Source organism: Taudactylus pleione, unplaced genomic scaffold (genome assembly GCF_031769625.1).
Source record: "Taudactylus pleione unplaced genomic scaffold, aTauple2 ptg000040l, whole genome shotgun sequence".
Lineage (NCBI taxonomy): Eukaryota > Metazoa > Chordata > Amphibia > Anura > Myobatrachidae > Taudactylus > Taudactylus pleione.
In genome coordinates, this window is record NW_028284442.1 from 2,939,770 (window position 1) to 2,959,851 (window position 20,082).

Consider the following 20,082-nt stretch of genomic DNA (forward strand, 5'->3'; position numbering starts at 1 on the left):
ACCTAAAAATGGAGCGGCCTCCTGGCCGCTCGCATAGCTGTGGGTGACCACCCACAACTTATGCGAGCGGCCAAAAAGATGGTCGCGATGGTCAAGACCATCGTGACCATCGGGCTTGCGACGAGACCCTGAAGTAGGGTCTCGCTGCCGCAAGCCCTGGAGTGCTTTTGGCTCTATCAGAGCCAAAGCACTCCCACTGACATCACTAGTGTCGCTATGCGGGTCTCGCGCATGCGCACGACGGAGCTTCCTCCGTTGTGCGCATGCGCATTAGGGCACCGTCGACCCACTTGCGAGCGCTCAGCGCTCGCGAGCGGGTCTGAATCAGGCCCTTGGTGCGTGATGATGTCACTGAGTATAACAGGGCACACAGCACTACAAAAAAAACTTTTTTAAAGTTCAAGTATGGGGAAACAATGAAAGCCTCCCTATCTCCCCCACCCTGGCACCAACATTTTTGGGGGAATCTTTGTTCTCTCTTACAAGTTATTACCTATTGATCAGTGTGATCACCAGATAATGACTCCTGAACAATAAAGAAGTCCATCCATGCATCAATCAACTCTCTGGCACACTCATTTGAAAGAGGAGAGTACCCTATTTCAATCAATTTGCCCCCTACAAAGTTGTTGTCTGGTGATTACCTGATAATATCAGCCGACCATACAGAAAAGATGACATATTTCCAGAGATGGGGTTGTAATGCCCAGTTCTTCCCATCTTGGTTCAAATAAAAACAGGTGTCCCCTTATTTTTATATGGCTTTCTAGCTTTCAAAATGGCAAAATGGTCTGTCTTGTTGGGCCACCACATTATTTCTATTCATTGTATGTTTTTCATTCAACATGGTAAAAACTAGCAGAAGAAAAAAAATTGCAGTATTATGTAGATTTTATTATGAAACCTTTTGTATAGAATTATGCTATTTGCTGTTTCAGAATGGTGAATTAATACCAAAAAAAGAGCCACAGAACCACAGAGTATTTATTGGTGTTGGTTAGGAAACAAAATACACAGATTAACTTTTACATCTTACTTCCTTGCATGTTAAACAGCCCATCTAATTGCGCCATGCCATGACTGTGTAGCATTTTGCATTTTTTTCATGCGACTTTTTACATTCACAGCCACTGACACTGTAACATAGCATTTCGCATGCAGATACACCCACAAATCGCACACAGAATATAGGTATATCATTTTAATCAGCAGAAACTACTTTTGTGTCCTATTCACATCACTTTGAGAATAAGATGCATTTGAAGGTAAAAGGTAGCAGAAGAATACGCTCAGTTCTACCAAGTTGCATTGCACTGACGTGTTATGTTTATCAAGACCTGTAGCACACGGAGATATCTGTATTTCACTATTTAGCAATTTAAAAAAATAAAAACCTCTTGCAGTAATTGTATTTCCCCAGTGGTACTTCATCATTAACCCTACTCTCTTTTTCGTATCTACACCTAGATTAACATAACAAAGGCCTACAATAATAATTCTGATTTATGTTGTTCTTCAGGTCATGTATTGACTCTCCAAGTGAATTCTACTGCTGAGACATCCCGCAATCCATCTCAATTGTTGCCAAGTCTTAATCTATATAATACAGCCTTAGAGCTCTGCAGAATCTCTACATTTCGGGAATATGACTTGGAAGCTGAGTTGCTTTTCTTAAAAGGTTTATATCTTATCACTAAATACAGTTGACTACTAATTACATTTAGATGTTATAAAAAATGTATCAATCAAATTAAACAAACTGCTAGAAATTAGATGTTTTTTCCATAACCAGTACCCCACCCTTTTATCCCAACTCTTACCTCCACCCTTGCCTTTTTGTCCCGCCACTTTCCCCCACCATACACTCTTTTGTCCCACCACCGCCAAATTTGCAGTGGCGGGCAGTTCACAGTAATAAAACAAAAATATATATTTTTCATCAAGGGGTGTCGAGGAGAATGTGCATAGGTGCCGAGTTACTAATCAGTCAGCTTAACACCAACTGCACTCACATGACCCTCCCATGAGACAGAAGAGTTCTGCGATCGCATGGTCACCACCCTATTACAGCACTGAAATGGCCATTTCACGGAACGTGTGGTCTGTTGATCAATCCATTTGCAGTAGTGATCTCAGGGCCTGATTCAGAGCTGTACGCTAATGCTGCCGCAACTGTGATTTTTGCAGCTAACGATGTGCGAAAAGTATGCTAACGCAACAACCAAAGACACCTGTATTGAGATGCCCATCGGAGCCTTCATATCTGCCCCAACTGCCTACACCATACGCAGCATTGGATGCAGGTCAGGCAACATCAACTCCTTGAGTGAGCCTATGGTCATGCAGCATTGCCGCCATACCTGAGACGCTCAAGCCATGATATATGCTTAGATGATCCCAGACACTGCTGGAACACGTCTCCGTTTTACCCGTTAATCCCCTTTAATCCTCACTGCAACCGTAATCGCAATTCATGATTGCGGCTCTAGCTAGTGTTCTCTTCAAATAAGCCATAACTGTGCAAATACCTAAGTCATAACTGTGGTACCATCTTTCACTTTTCTAATGAGCAAACAGACCCAACTAATCTATTAAGCTGTCACAGACTCTTCTGACATGCTGTATTGTATTCTGTTGCAAAATAATAACTGTTTTGCTTTATCATGCAATATATATTTTACCTGTATAGTTTTGTAATATTATAACATGATTATATTTAATTAATTTGTTGTTTCAATCATTTGCTTATTTCCTTTATTAAAGGTGTTATTTCAGTTTAATGATGTTTTTTCAAGATTTATAATATTGCTCTAAAACAATCTCTTTGGCTTTAACTACACTGCAGGTAAGGCAGAACGCCTGATGTTTATCTTAGGAGACCATGACAAATCCTGGGCTGTCAAATCTTTCTCAGAAGCTATCAATGTGAGCAGTAATAATGATCAAAACTTTAGGTATGGAATATAGATTCACCACGGTAAAATATAAGCATGAGACTGTGCATTTTTATGTATACGTAGACACACCGTATGTAGGTGGTATTGTGCAAAATCCAAGACTCAATAAATTCACATTTGTACGGTAGGATTTGGCACAGAAGAGTATTAAAAAGTATAAGCCATTCTGAATTTAAAGAATCCACATGCCATGTAACCAACTGCTCCCCATGGTTACTGAATGTTGTATATTGGGATGTATTACAGTTTGGGATTTTGTAAACATTTATAGTTTAGAAATTGTTAAATTATAATTTAAGTATTAAGGAGTTTGAAACTCAATATTTGCAATTATTTGTTCTTTGTTCCTTTTGTTTGTTAAGGATAACTACCCCCAACACTACAAAATATTGTAATGTTAGATAACCGAAACAAGAGAATGTTTACTCCAGCTCCCTCAACACTTATTTCCAGTTGGCAGCTCTATGGCTTTAACAGTCCATCCAAAACTATTAAAGCCATCAGTCTCCTTCTTAGGATCGGTGTTTTTCAAATTCAAGTGTCGTCATGGGAAGGGGACTTGTCAACACTACCAGGAATTTGAAAAATGCTCACCTCCATTAGATAGGATGGAGGTCTATGTACTAAAGGTGCATACACACAGAACGATACCAACGATGTGCGCTCCCGCTGGACGATAATGATATCATCCATCGTGCATGCATGCAGGCCAATCTGGACACTATTGTGCATTTTCCATAGGGGTTTGCGATCGGTAGTTATTCATCGTTGATGATATCTTTGGTTTGTGGATGAACAATATCGTTCATCCAGCACACCAGGAATTTCAAGGGAGATCATTCAGCGATATCGTTCGCTGAACAGATCGTCCCGTGTGTACCCAGCATAAGCCTTGGAGAGAGATAAAGTGGACGGAGATAAAGTACCAATCAATAAGCTCCTAACTTATTTTTCCAACACATGCTGTAAAGTGACAGGAGCTGATTGGTTGGTACTTTATCTCCATGCACTTTATCTCTCTCCAAGGCTTAGTACATAGACCCCATAATCTCCAACTATGACTGTTTCAGTCATCAAAACAAAGCATTGTGCAGTCAGAGCCAGGTAAATTATGCTTCATTTATTTATCTTAAATTTTAATTTTGGGTGGAATGATCCTTTTAATTTAAAATATATATTTTCTACAGCTTCAGATAGTTTATACATGCATTTCAAATATTTATTGAATATCATTTATTTTTCCTATAGTTTAATAAGGAAATCATACCTGGAGATAGCACTGGTGTACCTTCACATGTGCCGCTTGGATACAAACAAAATAAATAATATAAGTATACAAATCCTGGAGACCCCAGAAACTACAACATCAAAAAGTCAGGTAATTTATGAAGATTGTAGAAGAGTGCAAATATCCTTGCTATTAATTATCTTACTGTGTCCATTTTGTTTTATAACTTAAGTTATATATTGCATCCAGGATGAGCTAGCTGCTTAAGTTTTTATTTACTCAAAACATTTGTTTCAGTAATTCGAAATTTTGGATTTTGGTCCAATGTTTTACCAAATAATTATAGCTTGCCTATTCAACATTTCTATGAAACATGCTTGGCAACTTGTAGAGCCAAGTTATATCCTGTTCGCACTGCAAATGTGGCACACTGCACTGAGAAACAATGTTTCCCTCTTGATATACAGGATTGTAGTGTGCACAAACCTTGAATTAAGCTGAACAAAAGGATGAATCTTGAATTAGGCAAAAAAATAAATCTTCATGTGCACTGGAAACAAGAAAGAAAATTATAGATAATAAAATATATTTAACATTGTAATTTGTAGTGTGTCAAAATACCATTAATTTGATGAGTCTCATATAAATCCTTTATGTGAAGAAATAAAAAACATGGTCAGTTTCTCTGTACAGCAATTATTTAGGATTACAATTTACAGTGAGCACAAACGCAATGAATTAGACTAGAACTACAGAAACCTTGATATACAGATATAAAATAGGATGAACGAGTACCAGCCTTTAGTACATATTTTCAAGGGTATGTTTAAAATTACATCTATCCCTTTAAATAAAAATGCAGCTAGGAATTTATTTACATATATATTTAAAGTAATTCAGAATTCCATTCAATTTAATTTAGTAACAATTTGGAGCATATTTTTTATGTTAGGTCAAGTTCGACAAATCTCCCCAGAAGCCCACTGTTTAGTACCTACAACTCAAATATTTTATCAGCTCCCTCCTTAAAGGGATCATATCTATACCTTCAACTTTTTATTGCAGACCCTTAAACAAAAGCATTTATATCTACCATTTGCAATTCAAAGGTCCAGATAAATGCCAACCCTCAAATAATTGTGATAGACCCTTGGACCATGAATAGATGGCAAAATCTTTTATTACAACTTTAGTAGATGAAAACTTATATACAATCTACTATATATGGCACCAAGCCCCACTTGTCCTTCTAGAATTTACCAATCAATCTTTATAATGTGTTGGAGAAATTGTAGATACATTGGCTCCTTTTTCCATTATAGATCTTCCCCAAGATTTTGGCATTCTGACATGTAATATTTGTCTTATTAAGCAATATCATTAAGTGCCCCATCTCCAAGGATCTTTGGCTCTTCATATTAGGCAAACCAACAGAAGGAAATGACAGAGACACTGACAAACTCACCTCCCACATCCTAAATGTGGCTAAGTGCTTAAAGACAAGTTACCGGGAAGATATTGAAACACCATTCTTACCTTTTGCTCCATAGCAAAATCTGTGTTGGCAATGGAAAAGATTATGTGCTACCTAAATAATAAATCTCACAAGTATGTCCACAAATGGGAAATCTAGTACCTTTATCGCAATTAAATGCTTTAGTCCACTCCTCTATAAAGTAGAGATGTGCACAGAGCTCCATATTTTGGTTTTGGCAAAACCACCCTCAAGTGTTTTGGTTCGGATTCAGTTTTAGTTTTGGTTTGCTTTAAAATTTATAACACATTTAAAATCATGTAATGACTCGGATATACTCGGAACCCCAAAAATGATCTGTTCCAGGACTTGATCCGACCCAGAGCCCCTAATTTCGGTGTGTTCATTTTCAGGAAAACTGAACCACACATCTCTACTATAAAGTAATTAAGACTTGATTATTCTCATAGATAGAAAGTCCACCAATGACTCCCTACATCCCCTAGCCATCACTGCTTCTATTCCCCACGCCATACTCCGTCATAGCACTGGTTTTTATTTCTTATAGTTCTTATTGACGTGGGTATTGTATAATTTAACTAGAGCCTACGTTGCAAGTCAAGCACAGTATATTAACATTTTAATGTACACAGTTAATAGAAAGAAACAACTTTAAAGACAAGAAAAATATTTGTAAATATTTTTGGATTTGGTAAAATCTGTTTTGTTTTAGGTTTAATGAGGGAGAACATAATATTGAAGGTGATAAGCAAATGGCTAATACCCCCTCCCCCTCCCTCTGCTTGTTTCATCATATTTATCAGGCCCTAAGTGGTAAATGCCAGTGCAGCCAAATTCACTATGCTTTTCTATCAATAGTGTTTGTGGGGTTTGTGACAAATTCTTGTTTCTTGATTTTATGCTGTTTTTTTTTTATTTTCTTTTTCAATTTACTGTGAAATGATTTAAGTCCCACAATTGCAATTTTATTTTACTAGTATATGAAACAACGGTGCGGTGCTCAATGCTATATATTGCAATGTAAGGATGACTGACAGAAAGTATGTTATCATAAGTAATGTACTTGGTCAATTAAAATATACAGATGCTGTACAATTGCAGTAAATATAATCAGTATACAACAACATCAAATATCTATGTGTTTAATGCAACCACCTAATGATGTAATATAATATATCTATTACATACAGTAAGAGAGTCCTGTATCTTATGTATGGGTTTCTGCTTTGCACTAGGGGCGGCAACAATCGCCTCAGTGATAATGTTTCATTAAAGTGCCTGTCAAAATTCCGTTGGTGTATTCAGAGTACGGCATTCTGCAATTCTGCTAACACCTTCTTACCCACAGAAGTTGATCGAGTCAGTGAGTCGATGGTGGGAGTGTAGGTTCCTGTGTTGTTCTGATGGAGGAATCAGGTCCTTTCTAGCAGAGGTTTATGTAGGTCTAATTCCCTCTTTGCCGGTTCCTGATGGATAGGCTTGATATACCATCCCTTTAATTAAGGACACATATGAATTACACAGGTTTTGTGGCTGACTGACTTCAAGTTTCCATTTCACCTGGTTTTAATCAGCTATAGAACCAGTGTAATTCACGTGTCCTGAATTTAAGGGATGATATGGCAAGCCTACCGATGGAGGTGTAGGGGCACATCTCTAGCTGTGTCCGATTGGAGGTCCCTGCTCGGGCCAGTGGTAAGTTTCCCTGGGCATAACCCCTATGCATGGGGTCTTTTGTGGCTATTGTTGGGGTGACGAGGCTTCCTACCCCTGGATCATGGTATCACACTCCTTTCACTCACTTCAAGACAAGACAACTTATACTTTAAAAGAGCAGGTTTGGCATACAATATATTCATAGATCCCCGATCAGCCCATCCATACTGAACCCCACAATACTAATTAGGAAGCGCAGAAGAGAGCATTGAAAAGCGCAAATATGCATTTGTTTTTCAATACTCACCGATCGGAATTTGCTTCTGCAGTTCCAAATTTTCAAGTGGATATTCGTCAGTACAGACAGGCAGTTGGGGATCCCAGCCAAGTCCCCCAGAAATGTTGGGGTGACGAGGCTTCCTACCCCTGGATCATGGTATTAGAAACGTTGCTCCTATTTTATTAATTTTCCTTACAGCCGGCTGGGAAGATAAGGAAACTCAACACACACTTGTGATGAATTCCACTTAGCTCTCAGAGGCACATCCCCTTTGAGCCGTCTTTTATACCTTCAGAAAACTGCTGTTACAAACATTTGCCAAAAATGGTTTGACAGAAAAGAATACATATGATTGGTTTTAACATAGGATGTGTCAATGTGTCTTTCAGTTTGTCGTTTCTTCAGTGTCCAGACTTAGTAACCTATTCTGGGATTCTTCAGCTGCTGCTCTCCTTCAGCTGCTTGTTCAGTATACCGTAATGTGCTTCAATCTCATGATATTTGTGTAAAGGAAAATGGCTTTTTCTCATAAATACTGATGAATCATACAGTATGTTTTAAATAAACACTATAAATTATTATAGACTCTCACAATTCCCTCTTTTTATTAAAACATACTATCTTTCCCTTACTGGAGTCATGGCTTTCATAGTAACTATAATACTTCCATAGTCACCCTAATGATGCTATGCAAGTAGATGCTACCATCATTCATCACCTGAATACCAAGAATCCCGGCGCATCTTTCCCTAGAAAGAGGGGTTTCTTCCAACATCAGTACTACAGAAAACACATTTCTTCTCAGGTGTGATCAATGTAATTCTTTCACACGCTGAACACTTTTCCCTCTCGGAGGCACTCTTCTTATGTGTGACAAAGAGAGTCCCTACCAGTGCAGATGCTTTATTTACCATTTTCCTAAAATTATAAAATAGATAGCAATTCCACAAAATGAGCAAAATTAATACAATGATTATAACGATTACTGGATGAATGAGACCACTAAACATCCTTTTGACTGAAGGTGAGTTACCTGTGAACACATCCCACCAATGGGGCTGTAATTTATCTTTTAGTTGTGTGGTTACTTCCACCAATTTCTCTGCTTCTACAATTATCTGTATTTGTGCATGATGGGCACAATAGTTTACTTTCTGTAAGTGGTGATCAAGTTTTTCTGTATTATTAATGGCATTAATGATACCTGTAACTGTAAGGTTATGGGAAGGTATCTCAGTCACCTGAAATTCAAACTGTACATCTTCTTGTCTCTTCGCATAGAACACATAAGTAGTGTTCTTCCACCTGAGGTGTGTAACGTTAAATAAGCATCCGGAAAAAGGATTTGGTAAATTATAGAGGGAAGTTGTATTCATATCATATGTGACTAGGCATACAACCGGAGGCTCTACCTCTATAAACATATCCACCTCTTTATCATGCAATTCTCAGTTGCATACACTGGTTGGGTGTTCTAACTTACAAGGCTCATATAGCTCTGTTTGCTGAGGACATACTAATCCATCATCGGTATCAGTGAATAGGGATAAGTCATGTGTCCTATTACTGGTGTCTATGTGTGTACCTCTCATCTGGGGAGTCCACAACTGAGTGCCTCCAGTAGTTGTCTACAAGGGGACTGGTAAGATGAAGTACTTACACATAACCTGTTTCTGTGTGACATTATACACATGAACTTCACCCGTGCAAAAGTTATCAGTATCTTTCCTTGAATTTGTATCCATAACAAAGAAGATATATTAAACATCCTTCTGTATACTTGTTCGTTACCTGTCATTAACTGTGTTTGTGCTTTACCCTTTTGCATATTTTGATGCATGGTTCTGAGAGAACATTCAGTCCAATTAAACAGCTCAGAAACATTTGTTGACAGGTAAAGTGTTAAACAATGTGCTATTGAACTCCTGTAAATATTAATTATCCCAAGATATACTGGCCTGTGTGGGGTAAATACTGTAGGCATCCATGTAGCTTGCATTGTAACTAATCTTCTCATATTTTCTCCTGCATTACTCATTTTGCTGGCTAAAGTTTCTATATCTATACTATTAAGTAACCCTATACCTGTACCTGATGCTCCTAGCAATGTATCATACCATTCTCTCTTTTGTCTGCTATAGCATTTTGGATCTGGGGGGAAAGAAATATTAAATCTTAATATAGTGGTTTGTCTTTGGGTACCCACATTTACACAAGTGGAGGGAACTTTAACTAGTGAGTCATTCCTTATAGTGGTAAGGATACTGCCTTTGAACCTCTATATACCCCTGCCTATACCTTCTAATATCCTTCCTATAAACCTCTAAGGGTGACACTAATTTGCGTACACAGTCATCCAGTAAATAAAGACTCCAGACCTAGAACATGTGGTTCCAAAGCACAAAGTATTATTCAAGTAAAAGTACAGCAGTTACACGCTATGATCCTCATATAATCTTAGCGCAAAGAAATTATACAGACCCAAGTACAATTATACATACGCAGCGCTCTCTGGTCCAGATGTTAGGCACCAGCAAGAAACCCCTCGTCACTCAGCATTCAGCACAAAGACTAGGAACCCAGGGTCAGAGCATATTTATACCCCCCAGAAATAAACAACACAATAGAGAAGTTTGTTGCTAATACCATTGGTCGTAACAGAGAGGGCATATGTTACAAGGCATTTAACAGGTTGATTCAAATAGACACAACTGGGGGCCTCTGGTTTCCTGCCTCATGCAATCATCCTAACAGTTGTTCATATTATGTACATTTTGTTGCTTGAAGTCTCTGCGGTCCATAAGTTGAGAATGCATGATGCGATTTCCACACCGATGGTACCGGAATACTGTTGAGAATGTATGCATCAGTACAATTCCAAACATGGCTTACTTATCACGTATAAAACCTTAGTTACGAAATAACCTTTATTTCATAGCAATTATAGTAAATGTGCATACTTGAATCTTATACCTTAAAGCTTATTAAACCTTTTATGTGAATATGTAATGTGTAAGTATGCGGGGTGTGATGTAAAGATGCTAGTTAACTTGGGGCAGATGCGTGCGCATGAAGCTAATAAACAGCGTTTTCATACAGGATCTTATGCATTCGCTAATATGCAATTAGTTACCAGCGCAATTGTGCGTATTAATGCGTGTATGAGAAATGGTGCACTTAAATCTCACTTAAACTAAGTGAACACCTAGCAGTGTGGAATGCTGAGCCTTATAGTTCCACACGCCCCCCTCTCTCAGCAGCCCCCACCCTTCCCAGGCTCAAAAGTACAATCCTTTGTTCTCCCAGGTTCTTGTGTAAATGCAAATTAGCACAGCTACACTTTGAAGGTATTTTATTGTAGGAAGCCTGCTAATGTAAGGTGCTACAAACAACCCTCTTGCTGTATTTGAGCAGGACCACCTGGAGTGAGAGCAGACGTTATGTCCAGGAAGCTTGTCTACACAAGCTAGTTGTCACGTGACCATTTGCTCTGTTCAGCTAATGCAATCCAATTTTGACATACTGTACAGCCATTTCTGAAATATATCCTTTAGGGGAATTATAATAATATACACTTTATCCACTGCACCCAAACCACGTAAAGTCATGAAATGGGCTTTTGATGAATCACCGTAACTTATGGCGATGGTCACAGATGCAATCGCATGATGCTAATAGTAATATTGCCACATGTACTAAAGTGTGAGTTTATCTAAAATGGCGCTTAGGCGGCTATTCGCAAAATGGCGTCTTGCGATCTCATTTCCAAGACGGGCGTCTTGTGGCCAGTCGCAAGATGGTGTCGCTGCGATTCAATTTTAAACTGATCTTGTCTCAGCCAATAATCCAGCTTCGACAGTTGGCTTGCTATTTAGGACGTACATACTTGTCATTATTACTGAATTATTTGGCAATTGCATGGTATTAGTGTAAACTAGCACTACAGCTCTTTCTATAGTTGTTGGGCTTCCTATGGGTATACCAGGGTCCGTACTACTGACACACTGAATACCCTATGCCCATGTTTTCTTAAATCCTTTAGAGCCCGTAAACTTTTCAGTACAACACTTAATTTTTATTCCACTTATGATAGTAATATTATCATGCTCCCTTGGTGCCCAGTAGAGATGCCTTATATTATATTGTCCCAACTTTTTATATATATCGAACCTCCTGACCAGGATACATTAAATCTGTGTAACTGGTAAGTCTGGTTACCATAGACTACCTTAGAATACTCTATTTGTCCTCCTGTTGTCCCCTGGTGTGTGTGCAATACCCTTAGACTAAGTATAGCCAACATTATCACACAAAAAGGATTCATGATGGTGATTCAAACTTGACCGTCAACTTCTTGCAATGTGAGGTGTGTATCCACGTGCTCTTTCCTCCAACTTTCACTGAAGTTGGTGTAGTCAACAGAACCTGATATGGTCCATCAAATCTTTTACTGTCTGTCCTGGATTGTGTTTCCCACACACCTGGCATGATGCTACGTATGCTGTAGCTGCTGCATTAAAACCTGGTGCTATCCAGTGCTGGAGCACCGTGTTTACCATGGCCTCCTTTGAATTATGCACTGGACCGTGGGCCAGCTGGGTCATCAGGGGATATAAGGACCTTGGGAGGCAGCACCTGGTGGCTTTAGCCCAATGCATACTAACACAGGTGGCTCCCCATTTCTCCTAGCCTCTCTTTTTGCCTTCTATGGCTTGTTCTTGAAACTGGTGTAAAGCCTGTTATGTCCAAGGGTTCTTTCTTTGTGTCTGTTTCTATACCATAGAGGGCTGGGATAGGTAACAGGGCATCTTGCTTAGCCGCAGCATCTGCTTTTCATTCCCCTTGGCCTCAGCTGTTTTCTCCTTGGTGTGTGCTTGCACCTTTAAAATGGCTACTCTACTTGGAAGCTGTAAGGCTGCAAACAACAATCTAATGAGCTCAGCATTCTTAATGGGTTTACCAGCCAAGCCCATAAAATCCCTAGTCTTCCAAATAGGCCCGAAATCATGGGCCACACCCCAAGCGTACCTGCAGTCAGTGTAAATGTTTGCTGTCTGATTTTCAGCCATTATACATGCCTCAGTGAGTGCCCTCAACTCTGCTTCCTGTGCTGAGCAGGAAGGTGGGAGTGGTTGCTGAATCAATACCTCATCTAAGGTGGTGACTGCATACCCTGTTCTTGGGGACCCTTCATGATAATATCTAGAGCCATCTACAAACAACTCCCAGTCTGGATTAGATAAGGGAACATCTGTCACATTTTCTAGTTCCTTCATTTCTATTTTCATAAGTTCAAGACAATCATGGTCAGAAAAATTTTGATTTGTATTTTTATGTGACTGTATTTGCAGTACATTATCCCCCTCATCATCAATATGCCAGGGGCCATTGTTTACCACCATGTTCCTGCACTAATACCCTTTGAGTATGTCCTTGTGTTTCATGACAGAATAGCATAAAAGGCCTGTCATATCTGGGTAATCCTAGTGCTGGTGCTTGTGTAACTGCAGTTTTTATCTGCATAAAAGCTTTCTTCTGTTCTGATGTTAATATTACTGTTTTGTCTTTTGTATCTGTCAACGCATCATAGAGGGGCTGCATTATAAGGAATGTGTTGGCAATCCATTCCATCAATACTCTATTAGAACTAGAAATGCTCTGAGTTGCCTGGTGGTAGTGGGCTCTGGCACTTTCTGTATAGCTGATATCCTATCTTGTGTGAAATGTCTTGCACCTTGAGAAATACAATGTCCTAAAAAGGTAACTTGTGCTTGAGCTGTTTGCATTTTTTTTGACACACTGCAATGTTGTTCACTCAGAAAAATAAGTAATGATTTAGTTTCACTGTCCCTCTGTATCTGCACATAGGAGCAAATCATCCACATACTGCAACAACTGGGTGGTGTCAAACTGTGGTCTCCACTCTTTCAGTATGATGGACATAGCCTCTGTAAATGCAGATGGAGAGGTTGCCCCTCCTCAGGGTTATCTAGTCCAGCAATACTGTTTGCCCATACTTTTAAAAGCTAAATAAAGCTGACACTCTGATGTAAGAGGTACAGAAAAATAAATAAATAAATAAATTAGCCAAGTCTATTACTATGAAATGAGTTGCTGTTGCTGGCATTTGGTTTAATAAGGTGAGTGGATTATGCACTATAGGTACGTCCACCACCAACCATTTGTTTACCTCTCTTAGATCATGCACCATCCAGTATTCCTGTTTACCATCTGCCCCCACCTTCCTTTTTACCAGAAATAAAGGGGTGCTCCATGGGGACCTACATTCTCTTATAACCCCTGTTTTCTGATATGCAGCAATCTGCCACTGTAGGGCCTTTTCCTGATCTCTGGTCAATGGGTATTATTTAATCTTTACTGGCACTACACCTGGTTTTAAGGTGAGTGTAACCGGTTGTACATCCAGTAATCCCACATCTGTTTTACCCTTAGACCATAATTTTTCAGGGACTTCTGAAAGCCAGTCAGGGATCATCACTTCTATCTGTGCAGGGATCATCACTTCTATCTGTGTTGCAGCAAATATATTGCTGCTGCTGCTAGCTGACATTGAAGATCCTGCCCTGTACTTCCTTTCAGTATTACATTACCATCCCTGTACTCAATGGTAGCTTGTAATTTATTAAGGCTATCTGCTCCTAACAAATTAACTGGACAGGATGTGGAGGTCAGGAATTCTACAGGGACTTTAATTTTTTTTTTTTCTCTTCTGACCCCACTGCAACTTTTATGGGCTTTACTAACATGTAAGGATATGGTATGTCCTGTTAATCGTGTTCCAGGAATTGTCTGATTTGTTACATATTTCTTATGGAACATCTTCTGCCCTTAAAACGGTATGGCTGGCGCCAGTGTCTATTGTACAGTAAATTTGTTCCTCCCCAGGTAGTGTCAGTTGTATTATTCCCTTGGGACCTGAGGTATTAATAGTGGATTGTGGGGGACCTGACACTGGACAGCCTATTTCCTATGGGCTATGTGCTGTTTGAACCCTTACTCCAAATTGCTCCCTTTTCTCTGCCCATTCCTTATATTTCTGACAATCCCATGTTCCCTGCTTTATGACAGAAGAAATATAACCCTTTCCTTTTTGCTTCTTCTGGAGATACTTTAATATTATCTCTGGTCTGTCTAGGGTCTAGACTGAATTTGGGTTCTTACTCTTATCATAACTACTGCATTCTGGGGATTTGGTTCAAACACCTCCTGTGTAGTTACAGGATAAGCCTCTACAGATGTATTTTGCTATGGGGGTGGACCTGTCCCTTTCTGAAAATACATCTGTTCCCCCCACAGTGTTCACAGCCACAAGGTTCATCATTATTGCCTGTGGCTTGCTTCTTGCATACCTGTGTCCTGTGTCTGTTTTTATTGAACATCCAAGGCATTAAGGTGCCTGACCATCCTAGGGCTGAAATTTCCTCCTGCATAAGGCAGTGGAGGAGCTGGTGGTATAACTGGTGATAAGTGCGGAGGTGATGGATAATGAGGTGATCTGGTTAAGCCTTGTTGATCACAGGGTTCCCCTGGCCAGGGCACTTGATTCCCACAAAATGGACAATTAGTGTTAGCATTAGGTACACATTTGCCACATCCTGGGCATTTCCTGCCATCCCTTACTGGTGTGGTAAATGGAGCCAAACTTGGGTATTTTGGGCTTAAATCTGGGGCTGTTAGTGATGCCTGTTGATTTATAAAAGGGATCACTGGGACAGGCCTCACAGTATTTGGACCACAATCTTCCATAAACTCAGTGTCTTGTTTTACCTCCTGTTCTTTATGTATTTCTTTGGCTACCTTTAACCAAGCCTGTACTTGCTTGCCTACTTTCTTACACTCTATCCAAGCCTTGTTTTCTTTTGCAAAGGTTTTCCATCTTACAGTATCCAGGGAACCCACACTGGGCATCCCTGCTTTCTGTAGTATCTTTTGAATATCTTTATGTGCACTTTTCCCCTCCCTGGATTCGACTAGATCCGCAGGAGCACATGGCAATTCTTTTACCATGCCTCTACTGCCCTGAGCCCCTATTATGGGTTACCGCTCCTAGTGTTTCCTGAATTCCCTGAGGAATCTTTATTTTATTCAAAAGAACATTCACTTATTCCTGTGTTCCTACTGGGTAACTATACAACAAAACCTGTCTCATCAGCTTCAAATGCCTATCAGCTGGCAACCCCCTAATAACTGCACAAGCTACTACTGAACTATCCCTGCACAAATTACTGGGTAACTAATTTATTAGTCCAGCCCAGTTTTTATCTATCCTAGTAGCCAAATATGTTGACACCCTTTGAGGCAAGTATATACCACAAGGATCCTCTGATTTATTACAGCTATTAGATTAGGACTTTTAAATGATCTGGTTTACTGTAATATCACTACACAAGTACACCCCTCACACTTTAGTTATATGTGGTTCATATATCAGACTCTGGAGACCTGTTATCCCTGTCCTTAAAAAGACAATACAGTATTCCTAATGTCACTATAACACTCCGACAGATTATGACCCACTGTTCTAATCCTTCTGGCAAGCTACACAGATGAATAACATGTACATCCCTTCAGCCCCAGGCGCCCCTAGGGGTACCAACGAGGCAACGTGAAGGACCCTCTCCCGAATCAATGGGCACCTTTCTCTGCACTCCTAAACACATTTGCCGTGTTTAGACTCTAGGTGTCACTTCTTACAGCTACTATGAGAGCAAGGAGATCAGTGAATGTCTCAACTCAGGGGTCACACCTCTCAAAAGACAGGACAAGCCTCTAATTGCAGATGAGAAGTGCAGTCTTTGCTTGATCATTTAAAGATCTGGTTCCTTCATATACATCTCACAGTTAGCACACATACAATCACACTCCTTTCACTCACTTCAAGACAAGACAACTTATACTTTAAAAGAGCAGGTTTGGCATACAATATATTCATAGATCCCCGATCAGCCCATCCATACTGAACCCCACAATACTAATTAGGAAGCGCAGAAGAGAGCATTGAAAAGCGCAAATATGCATTTGTTTTTCAATACTCACCGATCAGAATTTGCTTCTGCAGTTCCAAATTTTCAAGTGGATATTCGTCAGTACAGACAGGCAGTTGGGGATCCCAGCCAAGTCCCCCAGAAATGTTGGGGTGACGAGGCTTCCTACCCCTGGATCATGGTATTAGAAACGCTGCTCCTATTTTATTAATTTTCCTTACAGCCGGCTGGGAAGATAAGGAAACTCAACACACACTTGTGATGAATTCCACTTAGCTCTCAGAGGTACATCCCCTTTGATCCGTCTTTTATACCTTCAGAAAACTGCTGTTACAAACATTTGCCAAAAATGGTTTGACAGAAAAGAATACATATGATTGGTTTTAACAAGTACATAGGATGTGTCAATGTGTATTTTAGTTTGTAGTTTCTTCAGTGTCCAGACTTAGTATCCTATTCTGGGATTCTCACCTGCTGCTCTCCTTCAGCTGCTTGTTCAATACAATCTCATGATATTTGTGTAAAGGAAAATGGCTTTTTCTCATAAATACTGATAAATCATACAGTATGTTTTAAATAAACACTATAAATTATTATAGACTCTCACACTATGGTGATGGATGAGTAACAGATGCTGGAGTGTAGGTCTAGGAGAGCTGCGGCACATCGGTTAGGTCGAGAATGAGGTGCTGCAAAGTACCTATGATGTCACAACCACGTGACCCGTGGCAAAAGGAGAGGGGCAAAGTTCAGAACTGTGGCCAAAAGTGTCCCCTCGCGGGCTTGCTTCGCTCACCATGCTTCGGGCACGTTGGCTTGCTTCGCTCGCCACAGGTTTATATTCCCCCTCTATGCCCATGTGGATAGTAACACTGGTAGCAGTCCTTCCCTGCTGTAGGTCCTTTTTCCAACTTGTATCGAGCAACAACCGCGGCACATCTCTGAGGATCGTTCGTACTTCCTGGTTTCCGGCGGTTAAGTGGTTGGTCATGTAGTCAACAGGAAGGTTTTTTTTTTACCTTGTGCACAGCATCTTAATATCTATTATTTTACTAGTAGTTAATCACCAAACTTACTAGAATCTTGACATTTGGCAAACCCTTTTACTCATTACTCAACTAATGGAATTGATTACTAATCCATTAAAACATAATTTCAAGCAACTTAACTGAAGCATAAGCATCTGTTTATATGCACTTAATAAAAAGGCTTAGTACATGTGAATAATATCACTATATTTAAAAACAAATGTGATGAAATGCATAATAACTGGAAGACTGATTTAGATGTGCACGCAAATCTCATCGCAGCTGCGATTCTGTACGCAGCGGTTGTGCAAAAATATGAGGCAGACGCAGGAATTTGTACTGAGACTCCGACCTGTGCCATCTCATATCCACTGCTGTACAAAGTCGCTATGCTGCTTATACGCATGCAACTGCGTTGCTAATATCAGCGGTGATATTTAAATGTTGCATTTGCATTGCATTCGCAGCCTGACATAAGAACGCCCACTTCCCCTTACTCACATCCGTATACTTTGACAACATAGCGAAACAATCGGTAACATCGGACCCATAAGCACAGTTAAGGCAGGTCAGACCTCACTCAGGAATTTACTTCTGCGCACGCTGTGAGACCTCACGTGGCGCCTGGTTTCGCAGTGGCTAATTTATGCATGTCCATGCAACGGTGTTGAAATGCACTGGCACTCCTGTGTTCGCCCGACCACCCCCCCGTCACCACCCACAAACGCCACTTCCTGTCATTCACTCTGTCATGGGTCTGCGTAGCCTCTGTGAACGCAGTGCTGAGCGCAGCATCTGTCTCGCGCATGTGCATTTAGAATTAATTGACCTATTGTGTGCGTATTAGGAACTGCGTTCTTTGCTGAATCAGGCCCAAAGTCACAACAGCAGTTGCACATTGGTTGCACCATCGATCTTCTGAGCAACCCTGTGGTTCACAGAATGTGTGTTGCAACTAAGCCACCGGTGCCTTTATCATTGCATACGATTACAAGTTTGCAGGCTCATTATGGATTTGACTTGCCTGTGTTTGCCTCGCCACCTTGTAACCTCCCACAAACGCTTCCTGGCTGTCAATAACACTGCGTCCAAGTCCTCACTTCGACTGCCTTGGTTATCTAACTTGGAGCATGCGCAGTGTGACTCATATGTATGTGCAGTATTAAAAAAATGGTGCAGATCTGCAAACAGCTTTGCGTGCACCTGTGAATCAGGCCCTGGCTCCGGAAAGTGTACATGTAACCTAAAGTACAACACCACTCAGTTTGGATTTATAGTGAATTCTGGGGGTCATTCAGACCCGCTCGCGAGCAAAGGACGCTCGCAAGCGGGTCGATGTTGCCCCACTGCGCATGCGCACAACGGAGGGAGCTCCGTCGTGCGCATGCGCGAGACCCGGATAGCGACAGGCTCTCCGTTGCTCCGGGTCTCGCACCAAAGGGGGCGTGCTGTCGATGTTGATTGACAGCACGCTCCCTTTGGTGGGCGTGCCGGGGGCGTGGCTGCCAGACGGAGGCGTTCTCATGGGAACGCCTACCGTCTGAAGCCGGCCCCACTGACATCACTAGTGATGTCAGTGGGAGTGATTTTGGCTCTGATAGAGCCAAAATCACTCCTGGGCTTGCGGCAGCGAGACCCTACCGCAGGGTCTCGTCGCAAGCCCGATGGTCACGATGGTCAAAGACCATCGCGACCATCTTTTTGGCCGCTCGCATATGCTGTGGGTGGTCACCCACAGCTCTGCGAGCGGCCAGGAGGCCGCTCCATTTTCAGGTAGGAGGGCCCTGATTCAGAGCGAGCGCTCTGGTCAGAGCGTTCAGCTCTGAATCAGGCCCTCTGTTTTTAGCGTGACTGATGTAGAATTATTAATGTGTTTTTAGTCCAAATGTGGTTCAAAATGAACAACAGAAGATTTAGACAATTTATGGAAGTGCAAAGTGCTGCATTCAATCTAATGCAATTTTAATGAATAGGAAGTTTGTAGTTGTTTTAATTAGTAGTTGGTCTCCCTTATTAGTGTTACAAAGCTATGTAAATAAGCTACATAGTTTGTGATTTAGAGCTGTGCACGGCGATACATGGAATGTTTTAAACATTATTCATGTTTTTTGATGAGAATCAATTAAAGCAACAGTGGTTTTATGGCATATTACATCAATGGACATTGGGCCTGATTCAGAGGCGGACAGTAATGCAGATGTGACTGCGTCTTTTTACGCAGCCGTGACCGCGACTTTTTACGCAGCCGACTACATTAGTTTGCTAAAGCCGCAGCTGATGGGATTTGTACAGAGGTCCCAATTCAGACCCGCGCACAAGCGCACAGCGCTCGCAAGCGGGTCAATGGTCCCCCACTGCGCATGCACCACCTCCGGCGTGCGCATGTGCGAGACCCGTCCAGGGACAGCTGCTCGTCGCTACGGGTCTCGCTAC

The 20,082-nt window shown here is 40.9% G+C and overlaps 1 protein-coding gene across 1 annotated transcript in view; it reads left to right on the forward strand.

The window, feature by feature from the left end:
- CFAP54 (cilia and flagella associated protein 54) overlaps window positions 1–20,082 on the forward strand; it is a 399,494-nt gene that overhangs the window by 305,808 nt on the left and 73,604 nt on the right. Inside the window, exons 58-60 of the mRNA XM_088453676.1 lie at window positions 1,520–1,678; window positions 2,846–2,954; window positions 4,206–4,335. Coding sequence (XP_088309802.1) covers window positions 1,520–1,678; window positions 2,846–2,954; window positions 4,206–4,335 — 398 coding nt within the window. The remainder of the gene's footprint in view (window positions 1–1,519; window positions 1,679–2,845; window positions 2,955–4,205; window positions 4,336–20,082) is intronic.